Source organism: Periplaneta americana, chromosome 11 (genome assembly GCF_040183065.1).
Source record: "Periplaneta americana isolate PAMFEO1 chromosome 11, P.americana_PAMFEO1_priV1, whole genome shotgun sequence".
Lineage (NCBI taxonomy): Eukaryota > Metazoa > Arthropoda > Insecta > Blattodea > Blattidae > Periplaneta > Periplaneta americana.
In genome coordinates this window covers 133,330,996-133,357,224 of record NC_091127.1, presented here as the reverse complement: position 1 = coordinate 133,357,224, position 26,229 = coordinate 133,330,996, and the positions used below count along the sequence as shown (strand labels likewise).

Here is a 26,229-nt window from a genome sequence, read left to right as displayed (position 1 = left end):
GGACACATTTTTTTCTTTCTATTTTTTTTTCTTTTGCCAAAAGTTGTATTTTATTCACATTTAAACATTTTCACAGTGAAATGTACTCCGCAGACCCAACAACCTAGATTTGATTCCATATATTTTCTTCTCACATTACTTAAGTATTCCTGCGTAATTGGTAGTCTGAAATTAATAAATATTAAGAAAATCAATATCAAATAAAATAATAAATATTCTCGTAAATATCGCAAAAATAACAATAAATCCTATAACAATACATTCAATTTTGTCTATAATAATAAAAATGTAAAGTAAACCTGCACTAAAAAAGATTTTAAAAAATTCTTGGTGGTGGTGACGACATAATCAACAACTACCGATACTATCGAAATTCCAGAACAAGGGCACATTTTGCTTCCAAATACATCACTCGTTCTGCTCTACCCCAGGGGGGCGCAGTGGTGACTCGAAGGTCGTCCAATATCGAGACGATAAATGTTTCCAAATCAAAAAATGCCGCAATGGTGACAAGAACTTGATAAAAATAAAAAAGCCTTCCGAATATATTTATACAGTTACGATATTTTTGGACTATAGTCAATCACTTGTTCAAATCTCTATAAGAATCCTTCTAAGGCAACATATGACCATTACCTCCCTAATGGAACAAACACAACTCATCTTGACACTTATTTTACAGAATAAAAGATTGGTTAAATAATCAGTTGTCCTAATATGATTCCAGAGTTATTTTAAGCGCGTAAAACTTGCAGCCCAAATAAAATAACATATTTAGTTCAAACTCTACAAGATTGAGGTGTCTTTATTTCTAGTGGCTATTTTCAATATTTCTGGTAGGTCTAATGTCTTTGTTCGATCTTCTGCAACAGCAAAGAGAGAGCTGTCGAAACAGCAACAACAGAGATCTTGTGTTTCGAGTCAGCAACGACCATATGTTCCACTTCGAGTCAGTAAAGACAGATATTTCCGTTCAAGTCACCAACGACAAAGATGTTTCAATTAAGTTCAAATGAATAATGACACACGTTTCAATAAGAGATAGTGACGACACATGTTTCAATTCAATTCCAGTCAGCGGCGAAAACTTTGCACCAAACAGCGGTTCTGCAGCTGCCAGAGATAGCGGTGTCGCATTTGCCAGACGCAGCAGTGTTAGAGTTGGCGGAGGCAGCGGTGTCGGTGTTCCCAGAGGAAGTGCCATCGGTGTCGTCAGAGGCAGCTGTTTCCGTATTGCTACATGCAGCTGTTTCGGTATTGCTAGAGGCAGATGTTTCGGTATTTCTAGGGGCAGCTGTTTCGGTGTTGCTAGCTGCAGCTGTACGGTATTGCTAGCTGCAGCTGTACGGTATTGCTAGCTGCAGCTTTTTCGGTATTGCTAGCTACAGCTTTTTCGGTATTGCTAGCTGCAGCTGTACGGTATTGTTAGCTGCAGCTGTACGGTATTGCTAGCTGCAGCTTTTTCGGTATTGCTAGCTACAGCTTTTTCGGTATTGCTAGCTGCAGCTGTACGGTATTGCTAGCTGCAGCTGTACGGCATTTCTAGCTGCAGCTGTACGGTATTGCTAGCTGCAGCTTTTTCGGTATTGCTAGCTACAGCTTTTTCGGTATTGCTAGCTGCAGCTGTACGGTATTGTTAGCTGCAGCTGTACGGTATTGCTAGCTGCAGCTTTTTCGGTATTGTAGCTGCAGCTTTTTCGGTATTGCTAGGGGCAGCTGCTCGGTATTGCTAGCTGCATCTGTTTCGGTATTGCCAGAGGCAGCTCTTTCGGTATTACCAGAGGTAGCGGCTTCTATGTTGCCAGAGGCAACGGAAACGGCGTTACCAGATGCTCCGGTGCAGCGGTTGCCTGAAGCGGCAATGTAAAAGTTGAGAGATGCGCCGAAGTAGCACTTAAGAAAAGAGACTCAGTAACAATTCAGAGATGCTGCGGAGTAAATCTTGAGAGAATGGGCGGAGTAACAGTTCAGAGATGCGGCGAACTGAAATTTGAGAGAAGGGGCCGAGTAACAGTTCAGATATGCAGCGGAGTAACAGTTAAGAGATGTAGTGGAGTATAACTTCAGCGTAAGGGGCTCAGTAAGAGTTCAGAGATGGGGCGGAGTAACTCTTCAGAGAAGGGGCTTTGTAACAGTTCAGAGATACGGGGGAGAAACAGTTCAGAGAAGCGGCGGAATAAAATCTGCGAAAAGAGGCGGAGTAACAGTTCAGAGATGCGGCGGAATTAAAGCTGTGAGAAGCGGCGGAGTAACAGTTAAGACTTAGGGCGGAGCAACACCTGTGAGAAGCGGCAGGTAACAATTGAGACATGTGGCGGTGTAAAACCTGTGAGAAACGGCAGAGTAACAGTTGAGACATGGGGCGGTGTAAAAGCTGTGAGAAGCGGCAGAGTAACAGTTGAAATATGCGGCGGTGTAAAAGCTGTGACAAACGGCAGAGAAACATTTGAGACTTGGGGCGGAGTAAAACCTGTGAGAAGCGGCGGAGTAACAGTTGAGACATGCGGTGGTGTAAAATCTGTGATAAACGGCAGAGTAACAGTTGAGACATGCGGCGGAGTAAAACCTGTGAGAAGTGGCAGAATAACAGTTGAGACATGTGGCGGTGTAAAAGCTGTGAGAAGCGGCGGAGTAACAGTTGAGACATGCGGCGGAGTAAAACCTGTGAGAAGCGGCGGAGTAACAGTTGAGACATGCGGCGGAGTAAAACCTGTCAGAAGCGGCGGAGTAACAGTTGATACATATGGCGGTGTAAAAGCTGTGAGAAGCGGCCGAGTGAACCCTGTGAGAAGCGGCGGAGTAACAGTTGATACATATGGCGGTGTAAAAGCTGTGAGAAGCGGCGGAGTAACAATTGAGACATGCGGCGAAGTAAACCCTGTGAGAAGCGGCGGAGTAACAGTTGATACATATGGCGGTGTAAAAGCTGTGAGAAGCGGCGGAGTAACAGTTAAGACTTAGGGCGGAGTAAAACCTGTGAGATGCGGCGGAGTAACAGTTGATACATATGGCGGTGTAAAAGCTGTGAGAAGCGGCGGAGTAACAGTTGAGACATGCGGCGGAGTAAACCCTGTGAGAAGCGGCGGAGTAACAGTTGATACATATGGCGGTGTAAAAGCTGTGACAAGCGGTGGAGTAACAGTTGAGACATGCGGCGGAGTAAAACCTGTGAGAAGCGGCGGAGTAACAGTTGAGACATGCGGCGGAGTAAAACCTGTCAGAAGCGGCGGAGTAACAGTTGATACATATGGCGGTGTAAAAGCTGTGAGAAGCGGCCGAGTGAACCCTGTGAGAAGCGGCGGAGTAACAGTTGATACATATGGCGGTGTAAAAGCTGTGAGAAGCGGCGGAGTAACAATTGAGACATGCGGCGAAGTAAACCCTGTGAGAAGCGACGGAGTAACAGTTGATACATATGGCGGTGTAAAAGCTGTGAGAAGCGGCGGAGTAACAGTTAAGACTTAGGGCGGAGTAAAACCTGTGAGATGCGGCGGAGTAACAGTTGATACATATGGCGGTGTAAAAGCTGTGAGAAGCGGCCGAGTGAACCCTGTGAGAAGCGGCGGAGTAACAGTTGATACATATGGCGGTGTAAAAGCTGTGAGAAGCGGCGGAGTAACAATTGAGACATGCGGCGAAGTAAACCCTGTGAGAAGCGGCGGAGTAACAGTTGATACATATGGCGGTGTAAAAGCTGTGAGAAGCGGCGGAGTAACAGTTAAGACTTAGGGCGGAGTAAAACCTGTGAGATGCGGCGGAGTAACAGTTGATACATATGGCGGTGTAAAAGCTGTGAGAAGCGGCGGAGTAACAGTTGAGACATGCGGCGGAGTAAAAGCTGTGAGAAGCGGCGGAGTGAACCCTGTGAGAAGCGGCGGAGTAACAGTTGATACATATTGGCGGTGTAAAAGCTGTGAGAAGCGGCGGAGTAACAATTGAGACATGCGGCGAAGTAAACCCTGTGAGAAGCGGCGGAGTAACAGTTGATACATATGACGGTGTAAAAGCTGTGAGAAGCGGCGGAGTAACAGTTAAGACTTAGGGCGGAGTAAAACCTGTGAGATGCGGCGGAGTAACAGTTGATACATATGGCGGTGTAAAAGCTGTGAGAAGCGGCGGAGTAACAGTTGAGACATGCGGCGGAGTAAACCCTGTGAGAAGCGGCGGAGTAACAGTTGATACATATGGCGGTGTAAAAGCTGTGAGAAGCGGCGGAGTAACAGTTGAGACATGCGGCGGAGTAAAACCTGTGAGATGCGGCGGAGTAACAGTTGATACATATGGCGGTGTAAAAGCTGTGAGAAGCGGCGAAGTAAACCCTGTGAGAAGCGGCGGAGTAACAGTTGATACATATGGCGGTGTAAAAGCTGTGAGAAGCGGCGGAGTAACAATTGAGACATGCGGCGAAGTAAACCCTGTGAGAGGCGGCGGAGTAACAGTTGATACATATGGCGGTGTAAAAGCTGTGAGAAGCGGCGGAGTAACAGTTAAGACTTAGGGCGGAGTAAAACCTGTGAGATGCGGCGGAGTAACAGTTGATACATATGGCGGTGTAAAAGCTGTGAGAAGCGGCGCAGTAACAGTTGAGACATGCGGCGAAGTAAACCCTGTGAGAAGCGGCGGAGTAACAGTTGATACATATGGCGGTGTAAAAGCTGTGAGAAGCGGCGGAGTAATAGTTGAGACATGCGGCGGAGTAAAACCAGTGAGATGCGGCGGAGTAACAGTTGATACATAGGGCGGTGTAAAAGCTGTGAGAAACGGCAGAGTAATAGTTGAGACATGCGGCGGTGTAAAAGCTGTGAGAAGCGGCGGAGTAACAGTTGAGACATGCGGCGGAGTAAAACCTGTGAGAAGCGGCGGAGTAACAGTTGATAGATAGTGCGGTGTAAAAGCTTTGAGAAGCGGCGGAGTAACAGTTGATACATAGGGCGGTGTAAAAGTTCTGAGAAGCGGCGGAGTAACAGTTGAGACATGCGGCGGAGTAAAACCAGTGAGAAGCGGCGGAGTAACAGTTGATACATAGGGCAGTGTAAAAGCTCTGAGAAGCGGCAGAGTAACAGTTGAGACATGCGGCGGAGTAAAACCAGTGAGAAGCGGCGGAGTAACAGTTGAGACATGCGGCGGAGTAACAGTTGAGACATGCGGCGGAGTAAAACCAGTGAGAAGCGGCGGAGTAACAGTTGAGACATGCGGCGGAGTAAAATCTGTGAGAAGCGGCTGAGTAACAGTTGAGACATGCGGCGGAGTAAAACTTGTGAGAAGCGGCAGAGTAACAGTTCAGAGATGCGGCGGTGTAACAGATTCAATTAATGAGTAACTGGCATAATTGAAGTTCGCTATGAATTAATAAATTATTGAGTCTTAAGGTAAATAATGCAATGACTTTAATAAAATTCTTATCTAATTAATTTACATATTTATTAAACAAGTATTGTGTTCTTCTTATTCCTCAATTCGAGGTCCACTTAGATAGCGTTCCAACAGCGTCCAGTCAAGTTTCAATCCCATAGCAGATGCTCAACTAGCACATGCGCATTAGATCCTACAGGAACTGTAATTGAACTGATCCATGAACCGCTTGTTGGAACGAACATGTTGTTTCTCAATGGACAGGGCGCTCTTTTTCCTAGTATAATGCAGTATTCCGCTATAATCGTCAGTCATTTGTGATGGACAACTTGAGCAAGAGTCTCATTGTGCACTGTAATTCTTCAGCAATTGGTGAAACAGCATCAACGTGAAATACTTGAGGTGTACTATAAGCAGTAACTGGTGAGTACTGCATATTGTTTATGTTCACATAAAATAATTGAAACATAATTAAACTTTTTCCCCTATTTTTAGCACATAAAAATAAATATTTTCCCGATTTTAGCACCTAAAACATCCTAGCCCTACTGATAACGAATATGAGGACACCATGGTCAAGTAGACAGTAGGACACAAATCCATCTTAAAAGACAACAAATACAAAATTCAATACAAGGACATAAGGCCAGTATTGTTAATAAGTAACTTGTATTCTCCTAGTGGACATCGAACCCAAATCTGCTGAAATTTTTAGTTAGAAACTAGCTTTAATCAAGGACGGAGGTCTCTTTTCATAATAAGTCTTCAAATTTTAATCACAGACATATTCCGATTTTGCAGGAACTCTACTCCGGTTTGTAACACGTACCTTAATACTCGAATGTCATTAAATATAATGAAGGATAGAGTCTTCATTTAATTCCGAAGCGTAATCTGTTTCGTGGTTGTAGGTAAATGAGACCTTATATTAATTTTCGTCTTTATATCCAGCGGAGAAACCATAAACTCCCCGCCCCAAGCCTGGCTGCGGTGATTAACGATGCTGACCTTTGAAAATATACAAACTTTAAACATCCCATTCTAATTACACATGTTTTGAGCATGGTCAGTTCCACAGCTTAAATGAGTTCTCGGGAGAACAGCGAAATCAATGCTGGCACACCCTTCACACAGACTAAGAATCCTTCTTGCTGAAGCATGCCACAATTGCGTGTATCACATACTGATCATGAAATGCAAAATAAATTTATAACGATAGCAACATTTCAAACATTATTAGGATTCTATTGCAAAAATTAGCCACCAGTTTCAGAACCTAAAACAACTACGTGTTTTTAAATATTAAGTCAAATTTTTCAACTTACAAAGCAAACATTCTCATGGGGTAGATATGTTTTTCCTTCCACCATGTTAATAATGTTAAAACAAGTGCTTATACAAATTATGGACACCCGAGCGCAAATATGAGGGCCTCCAGAAAGTAAGTTTCCTTGGGTCCATTTACATAAAAAAACTCAATTTCATGGAAAGATTTATTTTAACAGATACAGCAATTGTTGAACTATTTTTCAACATATTCCCCACTCGAATTGAGACATTTGTCATACCGTGGAATCAACAGAGTGGTGCAAACGGCTGTCACACACTGGTTCCGATCTCAGACGGCGGACTTCTACAACACAAGATACAAAGGTGATCCCCTGGTATGATAAATGTCTCAATTCAGATGGGGGAAATGTTGAAAAATATCTCAACAATAATTGTATCCGTTGCAATAAATCTTTCCATGAAACCGTGTTTTCTTTCTGTAAACAGCTCCAGGGAAGCTTAGTTTCTGGACGGCCATTGTAAATGCTCTGGAGTAGCCAAAATGTGTATGTAGGCTTATAGGCACTTGTTTTGACATTATTAACATGGTGGAAGAAAAAAATAACTTTTTTATCTGCCCCCACGAGAAGTTTTGCTTGTTAGTGCTGGTTACGAAGACTATGGACTCGAGTTCAGATCCCGGCGCTGGCTGATTTGTATTTATGATGGACAAAGCAAAGGTGCTGAGGGATTTTCTGGGTTCCTCCCGTTTTTCCCTCATTATTCCAGCAACACTTCTCACAATTTCTCTTTGAATATAATCTCCGTTAAAAAAATTAGGTTAGGCACATCAGCAAATTTTATATATAACTAGCCGTACCCATGCGCTCCGCTGCACCCGTTATAAATAAATATAAAGTAATTACATAATTAAAATAGGACATTTGATCCAGGGAACATTCGTGTTTGATAGAAGGATAAATCGTTTAATATGTTACTTAATTTAAATTGTATTTAAAATATTAAAATGCGATCATTTTGATCCAGAGACCACTCATTTGGTGCAATGAGAATTCCTTTAACATGTTTCTTAATTGTTATTACCAATTATTTTTGGAAAAGCGAAAATTAACAGAAAAATTTTGCCTACAGATTTATTATTATGTTTATATTATATTATATTATGAAAAAGTGTGTTGATAATGGATGTACTCGAATTAGAAAGTTTTTAATTTGTTGTGGGAGCTCTTGAATCTCAGGAGGAACAACTTCTACAACAGCGCAACATAATCTGCTTCGCTCATTACCCATTTTTTTTGCATTGCATTTATTGCATATGTATTTTAACACGATTCAATTGAGCATAGTTAAAATTTGAATTATAAAATAATGGATTGCTAAGCTAACGTACTATTACTGCATACTAAATCAATACACTCTGAGATAAAAATGAATATGTTCATAAACATTATTATAAGAAATACAGGAAATGAATATACAGAATAACCTATCAAGTTTTCTGTGCATAAGAAGCTATTTTAATCTTACCTGTCCTCAATTCACTCAGAAGTTACTGTAATAATATTATAGCATTATGTCCATACAGAGAAACTACATTTTCCAATGGTGAAATAATAATTAATTATACAAATCGGTTAATTTAAGCTTCCGATATTGCTTCATACGAACACAGAAACATTTTCTGTAGGCTATGATTCATAGCTTTCGATTGTTGTTGACCAAGGCCCCTTATAGACGAAGTCATTTGTTTATTTCATTACACGGCCTTAGATGGCAGTTATTTTAATTTTAAAACTCATGTATCTCATTAAATATCAGTCCTATCAAAATTTTTCAAAGACTAAAACTTATCGGAAATGATTTTTAAAGAAATGTTTGTTATGTAACAGTTTTCATAAAAAATCAATAATAAGCGAGATATTTCGATTTATTTAATTCAGGCCCCCTTATAACCCCCATTTTAAATAATGTATTTTGAATGTCATATAGCCTATAATCTAAGTTACAACGAACTTAATTTATATTCCAATTTTCATCGAAATCCGTTCAGCAATTATCGCGTGAAAAGGTAACAAACATACAGACAGACAGACAAAAATTTCAAAAAAGCAATTTTCGGTTTCAGGGTGGTTAATTATATATGTTAGGACCAATTACTTTTTGGAAAATCGAAAATTACCAGAAAAATTTCGGCTACAGATTTATTATTAGTATAGATAGATATAATACATGAAACAAAATTGAACATTCCAAATATTAAAACAAAACACAAATATAAAGTAAATCAATTTACCCCCGTATGAGCAAACGCTCGTCGTCGGGAGTTCAAAAGTACACAATAAATAGAGGGGAGAGTTGCCGAAATTGGACCTTTGCCTAAATTGGACCGCAGTTGTATTTCCATATACGTAGAAGTATTTGGAAAATTTCAGTTGACACCTCTGCTTGCTAACGCTGCCTAAGTTACTTATTTTGAAGTTCAGTGAGCTGCAGCCATCTTAGCGAATAGGATTCCCGTTAACGTGTTTTGGTGTTTTCTCTTACAATTTTTACGCTACGGATCTTAAGCTTCTGTATACAGCGGGAGTAAGTAATAACTATTCATATACTACACATTCCAAGTATTTTTCATTAGCTACTATCTGCGTGTATTAAAACTAGTTTTTAATTTCATGTGTTTGTTTAGTGTCGTCTGTCTGCATACGTGAACAAGTTGCCTAGGTTGGACCTCTGCGCGTTGCCTGGATTGGACTGGTCCAATTTAGGAAACTGTTAGTATTTTTTCAACATGAATATAAAGCATTATATTAGGGTCAACGTTAAGAAAAAGTAATGTATTGGGGGATTCTGTGTCTTTATGTTTCCAAGATGTCAAAAAGGGGAACCTACCGGAAATGAAATGATACTTTGAAGATGGCGGTAGCAGCATAAAGAAATGGTGACTATGGACTCAACGAGTGTGCTCGCGTGTATGGAGTGTCATAGGCTACAGCAAAGAGACATGCTGATTGTATAAATGCTTTCCAATGAAGTCCTTCGGAAGGGAGGCAACCTTCAATAGAGATATGGAAAAATTATTGCCGACCACATTCTTTTGTTTGAAGAAAGATTTGATGGGTTGACAATCAAAGATATGCATAAGCTTGCTTTTGATGTCGCAGAAAAATATGATGCTCCCTACACCTTTAACAAGGTGAAAAAAATGCCGGAAAGAAGTGTTTCTGTGCTTCTATGAAGCGAAACTCAAAAATTTCTTTCCGTCACCCAGAAGGGACATCAATAGCCCGAGCTAAAAATTTCAATAGGGAGAGTGTTAATCAGTTTTCCAACCTGCTGCGAAAACTGTCACAGCAAACACTGTATTCAACGTTGACGAATCTGGGTTTACAACGGTGCAAAAGAGGCAACAGAAAGTTATAGCCCAGAAAGAGAAGCACCAAGTCGGAGCCATAAGCGATGAAAGAGGTGTAAACACCACAGTAGTCTGTGTTATTAATGCGGCGGGGTTCTTTACTGCCTTGAATGCAATAGTGTTTCTGTAATTGATTTCTCTTGTTTTTCTTTAATGTGTCATCAAAGTTCAGAGAATTGTGTAACGTCTTTCACCAAATGTTAATATCTGATACATTTTAACGTAAAATTTGGTGAATTAATAGTACATTATGCAACGAGCCTATAATGAAGGTAATTAAGAAGTGAGTATGGATATTTATGAAACGAGCGCAAGCGAGTTTCATAATTTTCATACGAGCTTCTTAATTAAAATTATAGGCGAGTTTCATACGACTTTTTATGCTCGACCATATTTCTAACTTGATATTATTAATTTTTTAGCAATGTCCCGTATGTTGTGAGATGTGCGCAGACGCGAAAGTATTAATTTTTTCCGAGGAACAGATGTCCACATTGACCTTGCTAGGCCATAAGAACCTATAGAGATAACATTGAAATTAAATTAGACATTGAAAAACGAGATGACAAATTGAATTTATTTCAATATTATTTACAATTAACGCTAATTATTATATAACAGAACATAACCTTCTGCGACAGTATTGGATTTCCAGCCTCCGTGACTTTTCGCTAATTCTCTTTCGATTGCATATCCGAGAATAATCGATACTTGCGGTTTTATAACGGTAGAAAGCTGACCTGTCATTGGCTGAACAGTTGTAACCTGAGTCGTCATTGGCTGAAAGACCTGACCTTTAATGAGTAGGTGTACTTTAATGACATGCATTAAAGGTCTGCTACCAGGTGTATAATTACTACGTTTCGGCATGGTCGAGCATAAAGATATTTATAATCAATACCCTTCTTCTACTTATTTGTTTAATATTACTGATGCATTTTTGAAAGGTCCAAATTGGGACACTATGAGTCCAAATTAGGCAACCGGTTTCCCAATTTGGACCATTTCCATGATTTTGGTTTTACATTTTTATATTTATTAGGAATTGTGTAATTTAAAATATAACACTATAGGATGAAAGTACATAGAATGTAGAATGTACTAGAACATATTTTGATTTAATTAAATAATTATTAAAGACATGGGATTAAAAAACAAAAAACTGGTCCATATAGGCAACCTTCCCCTAAGTAATAAAGTAGCACAGATTACAAAAACAAGAGCCTGTGTTGAAAAAGCCACTGGTCCAGCTAAACAAGTTTTCCAATTTGGACCATTTCCATGATTTTGGTTTTACATTTTTATATTTATTAGGAATTGTGTAATTTAAAATATAACACTATAGGATGAAAGTACATAGAATGTAGAATGTACTAGAACATATTTTGATTTAATTAAATAATTATTAAAGACATGGGATTAAAAAACAAAAAACTGGTCCATATAGGCAACCTTCCCCTAAGTAATAAAGTAGCACATATTACAAAAACAAGAGCCTGTGTTGAAAAAGCCACTGGTCCAGCTAAACAAAGGTTCTCTCCGGGAGCTCCGGTTACCCTGTGGCATCCCAAAAATCTCCATCATCATCTCATCGCGCGTGCAGCATAGACAATCCTCTTACGGCGTACCCTGGGCAACGTCTCTCTGGCTAAATTGTTCTACACAACTGACTTTATATGGGTAAGTGACGAAGAGTCAAATACTCGCCATATATGTGTGTGTGTGTGTGTGTGTGTGTGTGTGTGTGTGTGTGTGTGTGTGTGTGTGTGTGTGTGTGTGTGTGTGTGTGTGTGTGTGTGTGTGTGTGTGTGTGTGTGTGTGTGTGTGTGTGTGTGTGTGTGTGTGTGTGTGTGTGTGTGTGTGTGTGTGTGTGTGTGTGTGTGTGTGTGTGTGTGTGTGTGTGTGTGTGTGTGTGTGTGTGTGTGTGTGTGTGTGTGTGTGTGTGTGTGTGTGTGTGTGTGTGTGTGTGTGTGTGTGTGTGTGTGTGTGTGTGTGTGTGTGTGTGTGTGTGTGTGTGTGTGTGTGTGTGTGTGTGTGTGTGTGTGTGTGTGTGTGTGTGTGTGTGTGTGTGTGTGTGTGTGTGTGTGTGTGTGTGTGTGTGTGTGTGTGTGTGTGTGTGTGTGTGTGTGTGTGTGTGTGTGTGTGTGTGTGTGTGTGTGTGTGTGTGTGTGTGTGTGTGTGTGTGTGTGTGTGTGTGTGTGTGTGTGTGTGTGTGTGTGTGTGTGTGTGTGTGTGTGTGTGTGTGTGTGTGTGTGTGTGTGTGTGTGTGTGTGTGTGTGTGTGTGTGTGTGTGTGTGTGTGTGTGTGTGTGTGTGTGTGTGTGTGTGTGTGTGTGTGTGTGTGTGTGTGTGTGTGTGTGTGTGTGTGTGTGTGTGTGTGTGTGTGTGTGTGTGTGTGTGTGTGTGTGTGTGTGTGTGTGTGTGTGTGTGTGTGTGTGTGTGTGTGTGTGTGTGTGTGTGTGTGTGTGTGTGTGTGTGTGTGTGTGTGTGTGTGTGTGTGTGTGTGTGTGTGTGTGTGTGTGTGTGTGTGTGTGTGTGTGTGTGTGTGTGTGTGTGTGTGTGTGTGTGTGTGTGTGTGTGTGTGTGTGTGTGTGTGTGTGTGTGTGTGTGTGTGTGTGTGTGTGTGTGTGTGTGTGTGTGTGTGTGTGTGTGTGTGTGTGTGTGTGTGTGTGTGTGTGTGTGTGTGTGTGTGTGTGTGTGTGTGTGTGTGTGTGTGTGTGTGTGTGTGTGTGTGTGTGTGTGTGTGTGTGTGTGTGTGTGTGTGTGTGTGTGTGTGTGTGTGTGTGTGTGTGTGTGTGTGTGTGTGTGTGTGTGTGTGTGTGTGTGTGTGTGTGTGTGTGTGTGTGTGTGTGTGTGTGTGTGTGTGTGTGTGTGTGTGTGTGTGTGTGTGTGTGTGTGTGTGTGTGTGTGTGTGTGTGTGTGTGTGTGTGTGTGTGTGTGTGTGTGTGTGTGTGTGTGTGTGTGTGTGTGTGTGTGTGTGTGTGTGTGTGTGTGTGTGTGTGTGTGTGTGTGTGTGTGTGTGTGTGTGTGTGTGTGTGTGTGTGTGTGTGTGTGTGTGTGTGTGTGTGTGTGTGTGTGTGTGTGTGTGTGTGTGTGTGTGTGTGTGTGTGTGTGTGTGTGTGTGTGTGTGTGTGTGTGTGTGTGTGTGTGTGTGTGTGTGTGTGTGTGTGTGTGTGTGTGTGTGTGTGTGTGTGTGTGTGTGTGTGTGTGTGTGTGTGTGTGTGTGTGTGTGTGTGTGTGTGTGTGTGTGTGTGTGTGTGTGTGTGTGTGTGTGTGTGTGTGTGTGTGTGTGTGTGTGTGTGTGTGTGTGTGTGTGTGTGTGTGTGTGTGTGTGTGTGTGTGTGTGTGTGTGTGTGTGTGTGTGTGTGTGTGTGTGTGTGTGTGTGTGTGTGTGTGTGTGTGTGTGTGTGTGTGTGTGTGTGTGTGTGTGTGTGTGTGTGTGTGTGTGTGTGTGTGTGTGTGTGTGTGTGTGTGTGTGTGTGTGTGTGTGTGTGTGTGTGTGTGTGTGTGTGTGTGTGTGTGTGTGTGTGTGTGTGTGTGTGTGTGTGTGTGTGTGTGTGTGTGTGTGTGTGTGTGTGTGTGTGTGTGTGTGTGTGTGTGTGTGTGTGTGTGTGTGTGTGTGTGTGTGTGTGTGTGTGTGTGTGTGTGTGTGTGTGTGTGTGTGTGTGTGTGTGTGTGTGTGTGTGTGTGTGTGTGTGTGTGTGTGTGTGTGTGTGTGTGTGTGTGTGTGTGTGTGTGTGTGTGTGTGTGTGTGTGTGTGTGTGTGTGTGTGTGTGTGTGTGTGTGTGTGTGTGTGTGTGTGTGTGTGTGTGTGTGTGTGTGTGTGTGTGTGTGTGTGTGTGTGTGTGTGTGTGTGTGTGTGTGTGTGTGTGTGTGTGTGTGTGTGTGTGTGTGTGTGTGTGTGTGTGTGTGTGTGTGTGTGTGTGTGTGTGTGTGTGTGTGTGTGTGTGTGTGTGTGTGTGTGTGTGTGTGTGTGTGTGTGTGTGTGTGTGTGTGTGTGTGTGTGTGTGTGTGTGTGTGTGTGTGTGTGTGTGTGTGTGTGTGTGTGTGTGTGTGTGTGTGTGTGTGTGTGTGTGTGTGTGTGTGTGTGTGTGTGTGTGTGTGTGTGTGTGTGTGTGTGTGTGTGTGTGTGTGTGTGTGTGTGTGTGTGTGTGTGTGTGTGTGTGTGTGTGTGTGTGTGTGTGTGTGTGTGTGTCACGGGATTGATGTTTGGAGCAAGAGGAACGATACCTAACTTCTGTTCTCAATTCTGTAAGACTCTAGGGCTGCACAAATCTTTTCTAAATGAACTGGCCCTCCTCATAATTAGGGAGTCAGTCAAAATCTTACGAAACCACCTATAGTGGTAGTGACGCAGTAAATAAAATAAACGAAGACTTTCGTCACTTAAAAAATGAGTGAACCATTAAGTAATAAGTGTTTGCTTATAATAAGGGAACCCTTAAGTCAATTCCGAATTCATAGACAGCACTTATTTTCACGTAATCAGTGCTCACTTACAGCTGCCGGACATGACATCATAACAAAAGTTGACTCTCATTGAACTAATCGAAAGCAGCTCTACATGTGGAGTTGCTATGACAACGAGTTATCAATATTATTGTACTGAAAATGTTATATACAGCAATAGTTTCATGATATGAGTTATAATCAGATATCCTACTAACTGGAACACATGTTCTGTAGTGGTGAATTTCTTAAATAAATAAATTAAGCCTATTAGGCCTACTATATAATACTGTACATTGAATTTATTAACATAGTGTTATATTTACTCTGTAATTTGCCAATTAGAGCTACATTTTACATTTTTGGCTATGATATCTATACATAACCCCTTTTAATTTACTTTTATTTGGTATTTTTCATTTATATCTAGATCTGTGTCTTTTATTTAGGTAGTATCTACTTGTTTTTTTTTTATTTTTAATTACACTTGTATCTGCTTTATATCTTTTTTCATGTTATATGCAATTCTACGTTTTTTAACAAATATCTGTACTGTCTATTGTAATTGAGGCTTTGCCCTGTTATAGACATAAATAAATAAATAAATAAATAAATATCGGTAAATATCGGTAAATAAATAAATAAGTACAGGTATTAAATAAATAAATAAATAAATAACGATCAATTTGGCTAGAGCAACAACTTCGAATTGATCTGAAAACGATATCGCTTCTTAAATTCCAGTTCACTATACATTTCCAGAGGATTATCCATGTCTCTAATATACCTTTTTGGGACACGTATATTTTCCTCATTTCGTTCAACAAACTCCACAAAATCCTCAAAATCATTCTCAGTGTCCATTTTGAAAATGAGTGGTCACTTAAGGGTACAGATCAGCTCAACACACACTTGCAAAAAAATATTTTCTCAACTTCACTCTTCGTTTCATATGAAAGAATTTCTACCACTTAGTCTAAAAAAGAATCTTATTCAGACGCTTGTAATGCCCCATTTTGATTATTGCGATTCCTTGCTAACTAATGTAAGTTCACTCTTAGCTGAGAGACTACAACGTGTTCATAATGTGTGCATACGATTCATCTGCAATACTCGTAAATTTGACCATATAACACCTTCCCTCCGGTTACATTCATGGGTGCGTCTGAAGGAACGAAGAACAATACATTCACTGTCTCTTCTATTTAGAATCATGCATACTTCTACTCCGAATTATCTCTTATCGCGCCTTCAATTTCTTACAACTCTTCGAAACCGGCATCAAGCACTTCTTTCTATCCCTCATCATAGAACGTCTCTATACTCATCCTCCTACACTGTAGAAATACCTCGTCTCTGGAATTCGTTACCTAATGATGTCAGGGACTGCCGGACTTTATCAAAATTCAAAATTAAATTGGAAAATTTTGTCTTGTTTAATGCTTTTTAGGTATTGCTAGAAGTGTTGATTTGTGTTTTAAAATCGCAAGTTTCTTGTTTATGTTAGTTAATTAGGATACAATTCATTGTACTTAATCACTCAGTTAAAGTTTGTGTGACTGCAACCTGTGTATATTTTTATGTGACTTAACTTTGTTTATAGTGTTTTTTTTCTTTTTATTTCTGTTATTGTATTTGTATTTCTGGTGGTGTGGAAGAGAAGGCCTGATGGCCTTAACTACACCAGAATAAATAAATAAATAAATAAATATATGGAATCGAATTCAGAGTACTGAAAAAACTGACGCACCATTATCATTTTTCTTTTTCTTATTAGCTTTCATTGCTTCCTTACTTCTTTGTCACTTTTCTTATTCTGTTAACTGTCATTGTTTGTTTTTTGTTTGTTTTTCTGTTTGTTTAATTGTTTGTCAATTTTCCTACTCTGTTAACTTCCACTGTTTGTTTGTTTGTTTGTTTGAGTACTTCAGGGCTGGGCAGCAAGAGCGGATTCTACTCTCTCACGGGGAGCCATATGATTTCTCTTCATCCCCTTTCTTCCCCGCCGAACACCGCACAGCGTTGATTCAGGGCGAAATTCATAGTCGTCACTTATAAATGAGTGAACCCTTAAGTGGTTACTTATACTCGTTTCTAATTCATAGTTCTCCCTCATTCACATAATGAGTGATTACTTAAGTGAGCTCACCTGTACCCTTAAGTGACCACTCATTTTCAAAATGGATACTGAGAATGATTTTGAGGATTTTGTGGAGTTTGTTGAACGAAATGAGGAAAATATACGTGTCCCAAAAAATGGTATATTAGAGACATGGAGAATCCTCTGGAAATGTATAGTGAACTGGAATTTAAGAAGCGATATCGTTTTCGCAAGACCACAATTGTTGATATTTTCCATACAACAGAGGATTACCAGTCCCATCGCTGTTGAAAATGTTGATACCACCACCAGTTTTCAATAAGCTTCTCTTTTTTGCCGCGAATTCTGCCTTCCTACGAAATTTTATATTTCCCTATAGTTTCTTCAATTGCTCGACGTTCCTTGCAATATTTTCGGAGTTGGAATTGAATTCTGACACAATAGCTTCCCAGGCAGCTTTCTTTCTTCGAACAGAGACACAATCAGATTGCCTGTTTTCTACGATGTCTTTATGCCTTAAGACAAGCTCTCGAAGCCGAAGTCGTGCTTCTTCAGATAAATTCTTTCCTTTCGGCATACTTATTTTCAGCCAAATTGATCGTTATTTATTCATTCATTCATCCATCCATCCATCCATCTATCCATCCATCCATCAATCCATCCATCCATCTATTTATTTATTTAATTAATTTATTTATTTATGTCTATAACAGGACAAAGCACCAATTACAATAAACAGTACAGATATTTGTGTAAAAAAAAACATAGAATTGCATATAACATGAAAAGAGATAAAACAGATACAAATGCAAGATACAAGTATAATTACAAATTAAAAATTAAAAATAAAAAAAATAGATACTACATAAATAAAAGACACAGATATAGATATAAATTGAAAATACCAAATAAAAGTAAATTTAAAAGAGTTAAGTATAGATATCGTAGCCAAAAATGTAAAATGTAGCTGTAATTGGCAAATTACAGAGTAAATATAACACTATGTTAATAAATTCAATATACAGTATTATATAGTAGGCCTAATAGGCTTAATTTATTTATTTAAGAAATTCACTACTACAGAATATGTGTTCCAGCTAGTAGGATATCTGATTATAACTAAAACTAATATGCGACTAGAATTTAACATATCATGAAACTATTGCTGTATATAACTTATTCAGTACAATAATATTAATAACTCGTTGTCATAGCAACTCCACATGTAGAGCTGCTTTCGATTAGTTCAATGAGAGTCAGCTTTTGTTATGACGTCATGTCCGGCAGCTGTAAGTGAGCACTCATTACGTGAAAATAAGTGTTGTCTATGAATTCGGAACTGACTTAAGGGTTTCCTTATTATAAGCAAACCCTTATTACTTCATCGTATGATGACGCAGAATATCTGCATAGAAATATCATATGTACTTCGGTACATTAAAATAATATATATATATATATATATATATATATATGATATGCGTAAATCACTTCGTGATTTAAGACGGCGCTTATTCCGTCGGATCCCGGCCAACTAAGTCACTCATAACGAGTGCACCTCAGCACATGTGTGGACTTCGATCCTACGTTCATAGACATCTATGACGTAGTGCAGAGGGCGGCCACTAGGGGGAGCCCAAGAGTTGGAGCTTAATCTGATACAATTCTGTCCGACGCCGGGGTGGTATCTGGTGTGGCTTAGTGGATAAAGCATCAGCACGTAGAGCTGAAAACCCGGGTTCAAATCCCGGCGCCGGGGAGAATTTTTCTCCGTTCCATTACTCTTTCATCAGTATCATAAGCCTTTTAGTTTTTGAGTTATCACGAGTTAAGTGACACTTAAATTTGTGATAACTCAAAAACTAAAAGGCTTTCGTTCACTGATTCCCTCACCAGGTTCCGTCACCCAGATTTCCCTAACGACCCTTCGATATAGACTTTCATGTATAATGAGTGATCTGGCATATATTGCATTTCGTCTCTTGCAACAAATGGTTTATTGTAAACTATAGTTGTGTTCTGGATTCTTGGGGCAAGCCAAAGATATCGGTTAAATGTTCCTCATTTTTTTAAATTTGTTGTCGTAAAAATATAAAGTGGATATGAATTAGCATCGTACATTACAGCTATGTTCGGTTCAAGTTTGTCAAATATGGCGAAGACCGAAGCTTGCTTCTGAGCTGTGGCTGTTTGATGTTTATTGGAACTTGCGCCTTGAGGTTCGTTGACTTTTTCTCACCTTCCCCTTCTCCCTTTATGCTTTAGTTGCGTAAGGATTATAGAACAAATCGTGTGACGTTCTGTATTTGGGCAAGTATAGATAATTTTTATTCAACAGATATTGGAGAGAAAAAAAAGGAAGTATAAGGGTATAGTACATGAGTCATTCATAGATTTCAAAAAGGCATATGACTCGGTTAAGAGAGAAGTTTGAATTTGGTATTCCCAAGAAACTAGTTCGATTAATTAAAATGTGTCTTACAGCAGAGTCCGTATTGGCCTGCTTCTATCTGATGCTTTTCCAATTCACTGTGGGCTAAAGCAAGGATATGCACTATCATCTTTACTTTTTAACTTCGCTCTAGAATATGCCATTAGGGAAGTTCAGGATAACAGAGAGAGAAAGTTTGGAATTGAACGGGTTACATCAGCTTCTTGTCTATGCGGATGACGTGAATATGTTAGGACAAAATTCACAAACGATTAGAGAAAACACGGGAATTTTACTTGAAGCAAGTAAAGCGATAGGTTTGGAAGTAAATCCCGAAAAGACAAAGTATATAATTATGTCTCGTGACCAGCATATTGTAGCAAATGGAAACATAAAAATTGGAGATTTATACTTCGAAGAGGATGAAAAATTCAAATATTTTGGAGCAACAGTAACAAATACAAATGACACTCGGGGGAGGGGTGAATTAAACGCAGAATACATATGGGAAATGCATGTTATTATTCGGTTGAGAAGCTTTTGCCATCTAGTCTGCTGTCAAAAAATCTGAAAGTTAGAATTTGTAAAACATTTATATTACCGGTTGTTTTGTATGATTGTAAAACTTGGATTCTCACTTTGAGAGATGAACAGAGATTAAGGGTATTTGAGAATAAGGTTCTTAGGAAAATATTTGGGGCTAAGAGGGATGAAGTTGGAGGAGAATGGAGAAAGATATTCAACACAGAACTGCACGCATTGTTTTCTTCACTTGACATAATAAAGAACATTAAATCCAGACGTTTGAGATGGGCAGGCATGTAGCACGTATGGACGAATCCAGAAATGCATATAGAATGTTAGATGGGAGACCGGAGGAAAAAGACCTTTGGGGAGGCCGACACGTAGATGGGAGGATAATATTAAAATGGATTTGAGGGAGTTGGGATATGATGATTGAGACTGGATTAATCTTGTACAGGATAGGGACAGATGGCGGGCTTATGTGAGGGCGGCAATGAACCTTCGGGTTCCTTAAAAGCCATTTGTGAGTAAGTAAGTAAGATAATTGTTATTACAACTTTATGATAAAACATACGTTCTCAACATAATATTTAAATAAATCACAGTTGCTTGGCAACAATCTTTGTGTTACTATTTTGATGATGGAAGTATTATAACATGAACATATAATACAATAGTAATATACGTTACAAGAGCGGTATGTTGACGTTTTCATGGTCGAGGAAAAGATTGAAAAAGCGAAACGTAGTTGAGCTTTTTTAATTTCCGAGAACATGAAAACAAACATACCGCTCGTGTGTCGTACATTATTTTGTGCGAAGATCGTTTATTACATACCTGAAAGACGAATTTCTAATTAGTTGCAATGAAATCTCCATGTTGGTTTCTGTTTAATGACGCCAACTTCGGAACACCAAAATATCTTTCTTCAACATTGTTGCTGTAAAATGTTTTCTGTGTTTACTATACTCCAGCAGGCCGTGATATACGTCTGTCTTCCCCCCCCCCCAGTCTATAAATGCGAACTTAAAACAAACGGTAAGGTTATGTAATGATTTATTTTTCATTTTAATATTTTAACAATATTATTTACATAACATATTGCAGTAATAACATCGGCAAGTTTGTTGATTTTTTCACGGCTTCCTTAATGTTACCTGCATCACGAATGTAGTAAGCTTAACTTTAGTGGAGTTGTAGAGTTTACTTAATTTTTGCAAATATTTAAAAACAATAATTAACAGTGCAATTTAGGTGAAATTGCAGTGGTAAGTTTCCAATTTATAATTATTACTATGTTAAACGTCTCTAAAAATAATATGTTAAAAGCCTAAAGCAGTAAAATGAATGTTGCGCTTAAGCGGTAAGAAGAGGGAAATTGTTATGTGTGTTACGTTGGGAATACTGAATGTGGTATTTCACACTTACCGCGTATTGGTTCTGTGCGGAAAACAAGCAAATACGCACGATCTCGCACAAAATAAATTGTGTAATTTCATAAAAATATTCCTTTCATTTTCAAGCTACACATCTTTACAACTTATAAATTTAAAATTTCCGACCTGTTGTAATGTCTTGGTTTTCTCTCTCATGTCTGAACTAACCTCATCGGTGATTAGGCTCTTTGAGTCGACCGTCGGACTTAGCGAATTCGATAGAGTACCTGCGTATCGAAGGTCGTAAAAACAGTATTAATAACTTATCTTTGTTTTTCTCTCAATTGAAGAGGAATGGCACGTGGTTATAAATGTGATAAAAGTGCGTTATCCTTCTCAGTAAAACATCAGATTTCTATGCAAAGAAATTTTGTAAAACTTTCTTAACAGGACGTACTCCAATACCTTTAAATACCTACTTAACCTACAATAAGTTTCAGTTTAGACTACTAAACATGCGCAATGAGAAATGTCAAGCATATAAAAAGTCTATGAACAATTTTATTCACAAACGCTAACGAAGTTTTGTTCATGAACACAACATCTGGAAATGTTGATCAACATTGTTCATGAACAGTACTGATTAATAATGTTCACAAAAACACGCTAGTGTGGGCTAGCCATAAATCGGTTATATAACGACGCTGTATCAACCACATCGTTACTCAGCGTCGATGAATTTGGTGATACCGAGATGCTATTTTGGCAATGGGGCCGAAAATTCGCCATAAATTACTTGAGCTTAGTCTTATGGTTGAGGAAACCTTGGAAAAAATCTAACCAGGTGATCAGCACAAACTGAGCACAACTTGGGCTCAGCAGCAAACGCTGTACCTACTGAACTATGCCGATGGCTCTTTATAGATATTGAATGTGAAAAAAAAATATGTTCAACAGTGTCCGAGTAACTTCTATATCCAGACGGATAACCCACTTTTTGTGTTAATATTTCAAATACTGAAATAGAACACTTATGTCAAAAAAATCTAAATGTATTTTTTACAGCAACACAAATATTTCCCTATTATGTTTTATACAGGGTATAAGGGATATAAGTGCCATTATTTTAACTGATGATTGTTCATGTCATAAGGAAGAAAAACATGTTCTCACAATTTTTTTCTAATTGCAATATTTAACTAATTATTAAAGTTTATAACATTAGGTGTTTGGCAACGTTGCTGGATGGGGAGGAGGGAGTTTACAAGTACAAGGTACAACTCAAGCGGATATAGACAAACCGGTACAAAACAGATGCTCTGTTCTAATGCAGGGGCGGACCTTTGTTTACATAAAACGAACAGCAAATACAAACTTTCAATCTCATTAACAGAACTTTATTGTAAATTTCCACTTAATTTAACAATATTGTAAATATTGATCTATTTTTTATTGTAAATCTATAAAATAAACAATAATGGTTTACTTCACAAAATCACACGACTTTTTTTATGCAACATTTTAATCTCTCCCGCTTCCATAAAGCAGTACCATTTTTTAAGAAATTTATGTTTGTTTGATTTTCGAAACGAGTTAAGAGACTCCTAGTTTCTAATAATCGTTGAGAAACCACTATATACAAAAGTTCGCCGATTCATTGCGGAAAACATTGACGGTACATCTTCTTGCCTCACTTGAATTACGACGACTTTCTCCATAAATTAATAACATATGGTATTCCTAAACTGTGAATAACATTGTAAGTTCTTTATCGAATACCTGGTACCGAACTGTCATCCTCTCGGCAGTAGACCTATGGACAGGGAGCTTGAACTCAGCTGACATGTACAATAGTGGCAAAAAAAAAAAAACCGGACCGACCCTTGTAGCTGATTTCAGAGCCTTGTTCACAGTGACAGCACGATAGACTGGTAACTAAGACTTTCGTGGTTCGAATTCTGCCTGCGAAGGAAACTTTTTTTGTTCCTTATTCAAATTTATTCCCAATACTTTTCGATTGCAGCGATATTTTATTACTTAATTAACTTATTATTCCCAGAACATGAATTTTACCAGCTTATTTTCTAATGGCTTTCGAAATGGGCTACGTCAGCAGTCGAAACTACAACAATTTCAATAGATTACTGGCTATCTTGTGAATGCGGGCGTCGCATGCGCAGTGGCTCATTTCGGGGACTTTGATTATTCAGTCGGTCCGGTTTTTTTTTTTTTTGCCACTACTGTACACTGTACGTACATCTGTGCAGAGTTCTGCTTGTTGAACACGTTGCTACGTCTCTCACGCCAGAATATTAACCAATTTAAGCATGCAATTTTATTTAATTTCATGAAAACATAATAGAACACACAAATATGTATTTAAACTAATATTAAGTCTTTGCTAGATATATCTACTGAGTCCACACCTGTGGAGTAACGGTCAGCTCGTCTGGCCACGAAAGCAGGTGGCCCGGGTTCGAATCCCGGTCGGGGCAAGTTACCTGGTTGAGGTTTTTTCCGGGGTTTTCCCTCAAGCCAATACGAGTAAATGCTGGGTAACTTTCGGTGCTGGCCCCCCGGACTCATTTCACCGGCATTATTACCTTCATTTCATTCAGACGCTAAATAACCTAGATGTTGATACAGTGTCGTAAAATAACCCAATATATCTACTGATGTAATTGTTTTAGTAATTTTACTAACGATATAAGCAGTATGACGCGAATAAAAAATATCAAGTTTTGACCCTGTGTTGTATGGATATTTTTTGATCCTGTAAACCGTCCCCGAAGACTGTGAAAACTACGGCACTTATACCCCTTACACTCTGTATACCCTGTATACCTATAATGAGCAAGTGAAAAGACCTTCGGTACAGCAGTCACAGGTATCGGCCGAGAAGTTAGCACAGAGACGCATATTCGATACTTACTGCGCATTGCCCAGTCGCTGACATTCCATTCGTTGAAGTACACTTCGAGATGTTTGCCGCATAGAGTGTTGTTTAAGATGCCCGGTAGTTGATCGAGAGCGTCTTGGAGTTGCTGTACGTACGGGAAACTGTGTGTCCATTGCGCACAGGTGAGCAGTAAGTATCCCGTGACCACAGACAAGAGCCGCATGGTTTCGACTGAGAGAATCACTCATGCAGCGTTATCACGCTCTCGATTGTGACAGATAAGCACCCACCATTTGGCTCACATTCCTTCACTGCGAGGTCCAACCGTAATCTAGAAAGCTGATAATTTCTTAACAAAGGGTCAGGATTTAAATTCCCGAAAAATCTTGTAAATATGTTTTTTTTTTTTATAGTGCATAAAGTTGCAATTTACCTACTGTCATCATGTGTAAAGTGAGCTTTTAAAACACTAGTACACTGTCAGATGCGTTCCCAATTCACGTGGTCTAAAACAAGGTGATGCGCTATCACCATTACTTTTTAACTTTGCTCTAGATTATGCCATTAGGAAAGTCCAGGATAACAGAGAAGGTTTGGAATTGAACGGGTTACATCAGCTTCTTGTCTATGCGGATGACGTGAATATGTTAGGGGAAAATCCACAAACGATTAGGGAAACCACGGGAATTTTACTTGAAGCAAGTAAAGAGATAGGTTTGGAAGTAAATCCCGAAAAGACTAAGTATATGGTTATGTCTCATGACCAGAATATTGTACGAAATGGAAATATAAAAATTGGAAATTTATCTTTTGAAGAGGTGGAGAAGTTCAAATATCTTGGAGCAACAGTAACAAAAATAAATGATACTCGGGAGGAAATTAAACACAGAATAATTATGGGAAATGCCTGTTATTATTAGGTTGAGAAGTTTTTATCATCCAGTCTGTTGTCAAAAAATCTGAAAGTTAGAATTTATAAAACAGTTATTACCGGTTGTTCTGTATGGTTGTGAAACTTGGACTCTCACTTTGAGAGAGGAACATAGGTTAAGGGTGTTTGAGAATAAGGTTCTTAGGAAAATATTTGGGGCTAAGAGGGATGAAGTTACAGAAGAATGGAGAAAGTTACACAACGCAGAACTGCACGCATTGTATTCTTCACCTGACATAATTAGGAACACTAAATCCAGACGTTTGAGATGGGCAGGGCAAGTAGCACGTATGGACGAATCCAGAAATGCATTTAGGGTGTTAGTTGGGAGGCCGGAGGGAAAAAGACCTTTGGGGAGGCCGGTACATAGATGGGAAGATAATATTAAAATGGATTTGAGGGAGGTGGGATATGATGATAGAGAATGGATTAATCTTGCTGAGGATAGGGACCAATGGTGAGCTTATGTGAGGGCGGCAATGAACCTCCGGGTTCCTTAAGAGCCAGTAAGTAAGTACGTAAGTGCCTAAAAAAGTAAGTAATCAGTAGAGCCCGGATTTATATGCACTAAAAGTTAATATTGTTCGTCGGTATAGTTTCTAAACATAAAATCCATGCTCCCACTCCTTTCAGATACTATTCTTGTCTTTCTGTATTTCCCTTTGGCACTGTTAAAAATAGTTAATCCTCCTAACTGCTACTTACAAATCAGCGCGCAGTTTACAAGATGCATTGTCTAGTCCTTGTGAATGAGTTCTCTATTTTTACATTTTGGAATCTTGTAAACAAGGCTCAAAAACCTTAATAACAGACACCACATCCACTCAGTTATACTCGATGCCATTCTTAACTTTTGGTGCATATAAATCCGGACTCTAGTAATCACTTTATGTACTACTAAATAAAATTCAATATTCAATGTATAAACTTCATTCAATAAGAAATTAATGCATTACCTTGATCTTTCATGATGTAAATATAACACGTAACACAAATAATTAATATATTCAACATTCATAGACTATTTATTTTTTTATCCAGTATTATTCTGAAGTTACATCTGCAGTATTCATTGCAGCAAGATGTAGCTTTCAACTTTTCCTAACCGCTTTATTGATATGGCCGGTTTAGACGGTCATGAAATCGTGATCATTAATGAAACAGACTGTAATTCCATGGATATTTATTTCTTAATGGTTCTGAATTTATACGGCGGTGAAATCGTGATCTTATAACCTCTCCATCTTTAAATACGTATTTAATACAATTTTATGGTATCGTAGAAAAAACATTGTATGATACACATTCGTAAAGTTATCTTTTCGGTTCTCGGCTTCGCCTCGTTTCACAAACTTCACACTCGTGCCAAAAAGAGAACCTTTACGAACTTGTATCATAAATGACTATTATGAACTAAATTACAATAAGTAGTAGTGTCATTCAGCCGGTTCATCCGCTTGTTAA

At 39.0% G+C, this 26,229-nt stretch overlaps 1 protein-coding gene across 2 annotated transcripts in view; it reads right to left on the bottom strand.

Annotated features, from left to right (window-relative positions):
* Positions 1 to 24,084, bottom strand: part of LOC138709349 (nose resistant to fluoxetine protein 6-like) — an 86,217-nt gene extending 62,133 nt beyond the window's left edge. The window contains exon 1 of one of the 2 annotated variants that reach the window (XM_069840058.1): positions 23,868 to 24,084. In XM_069840058.1, coding sequence (XP_069696159.1) covers positions 23,868 to 24,057 — 190 coding nt within the window. In that variant the 5' untranslated portion in view covers positions 24,058 to 24,084. The remainder of the gene's footprint in view (positions 1 to 23,867) is intronic. The other variant, XM_069840059.1, reaches the window with a different exon arrangement.
* Between the last annotated feature and the right edge of the window lie 2,145 nt (positions 24,085 to 26,229).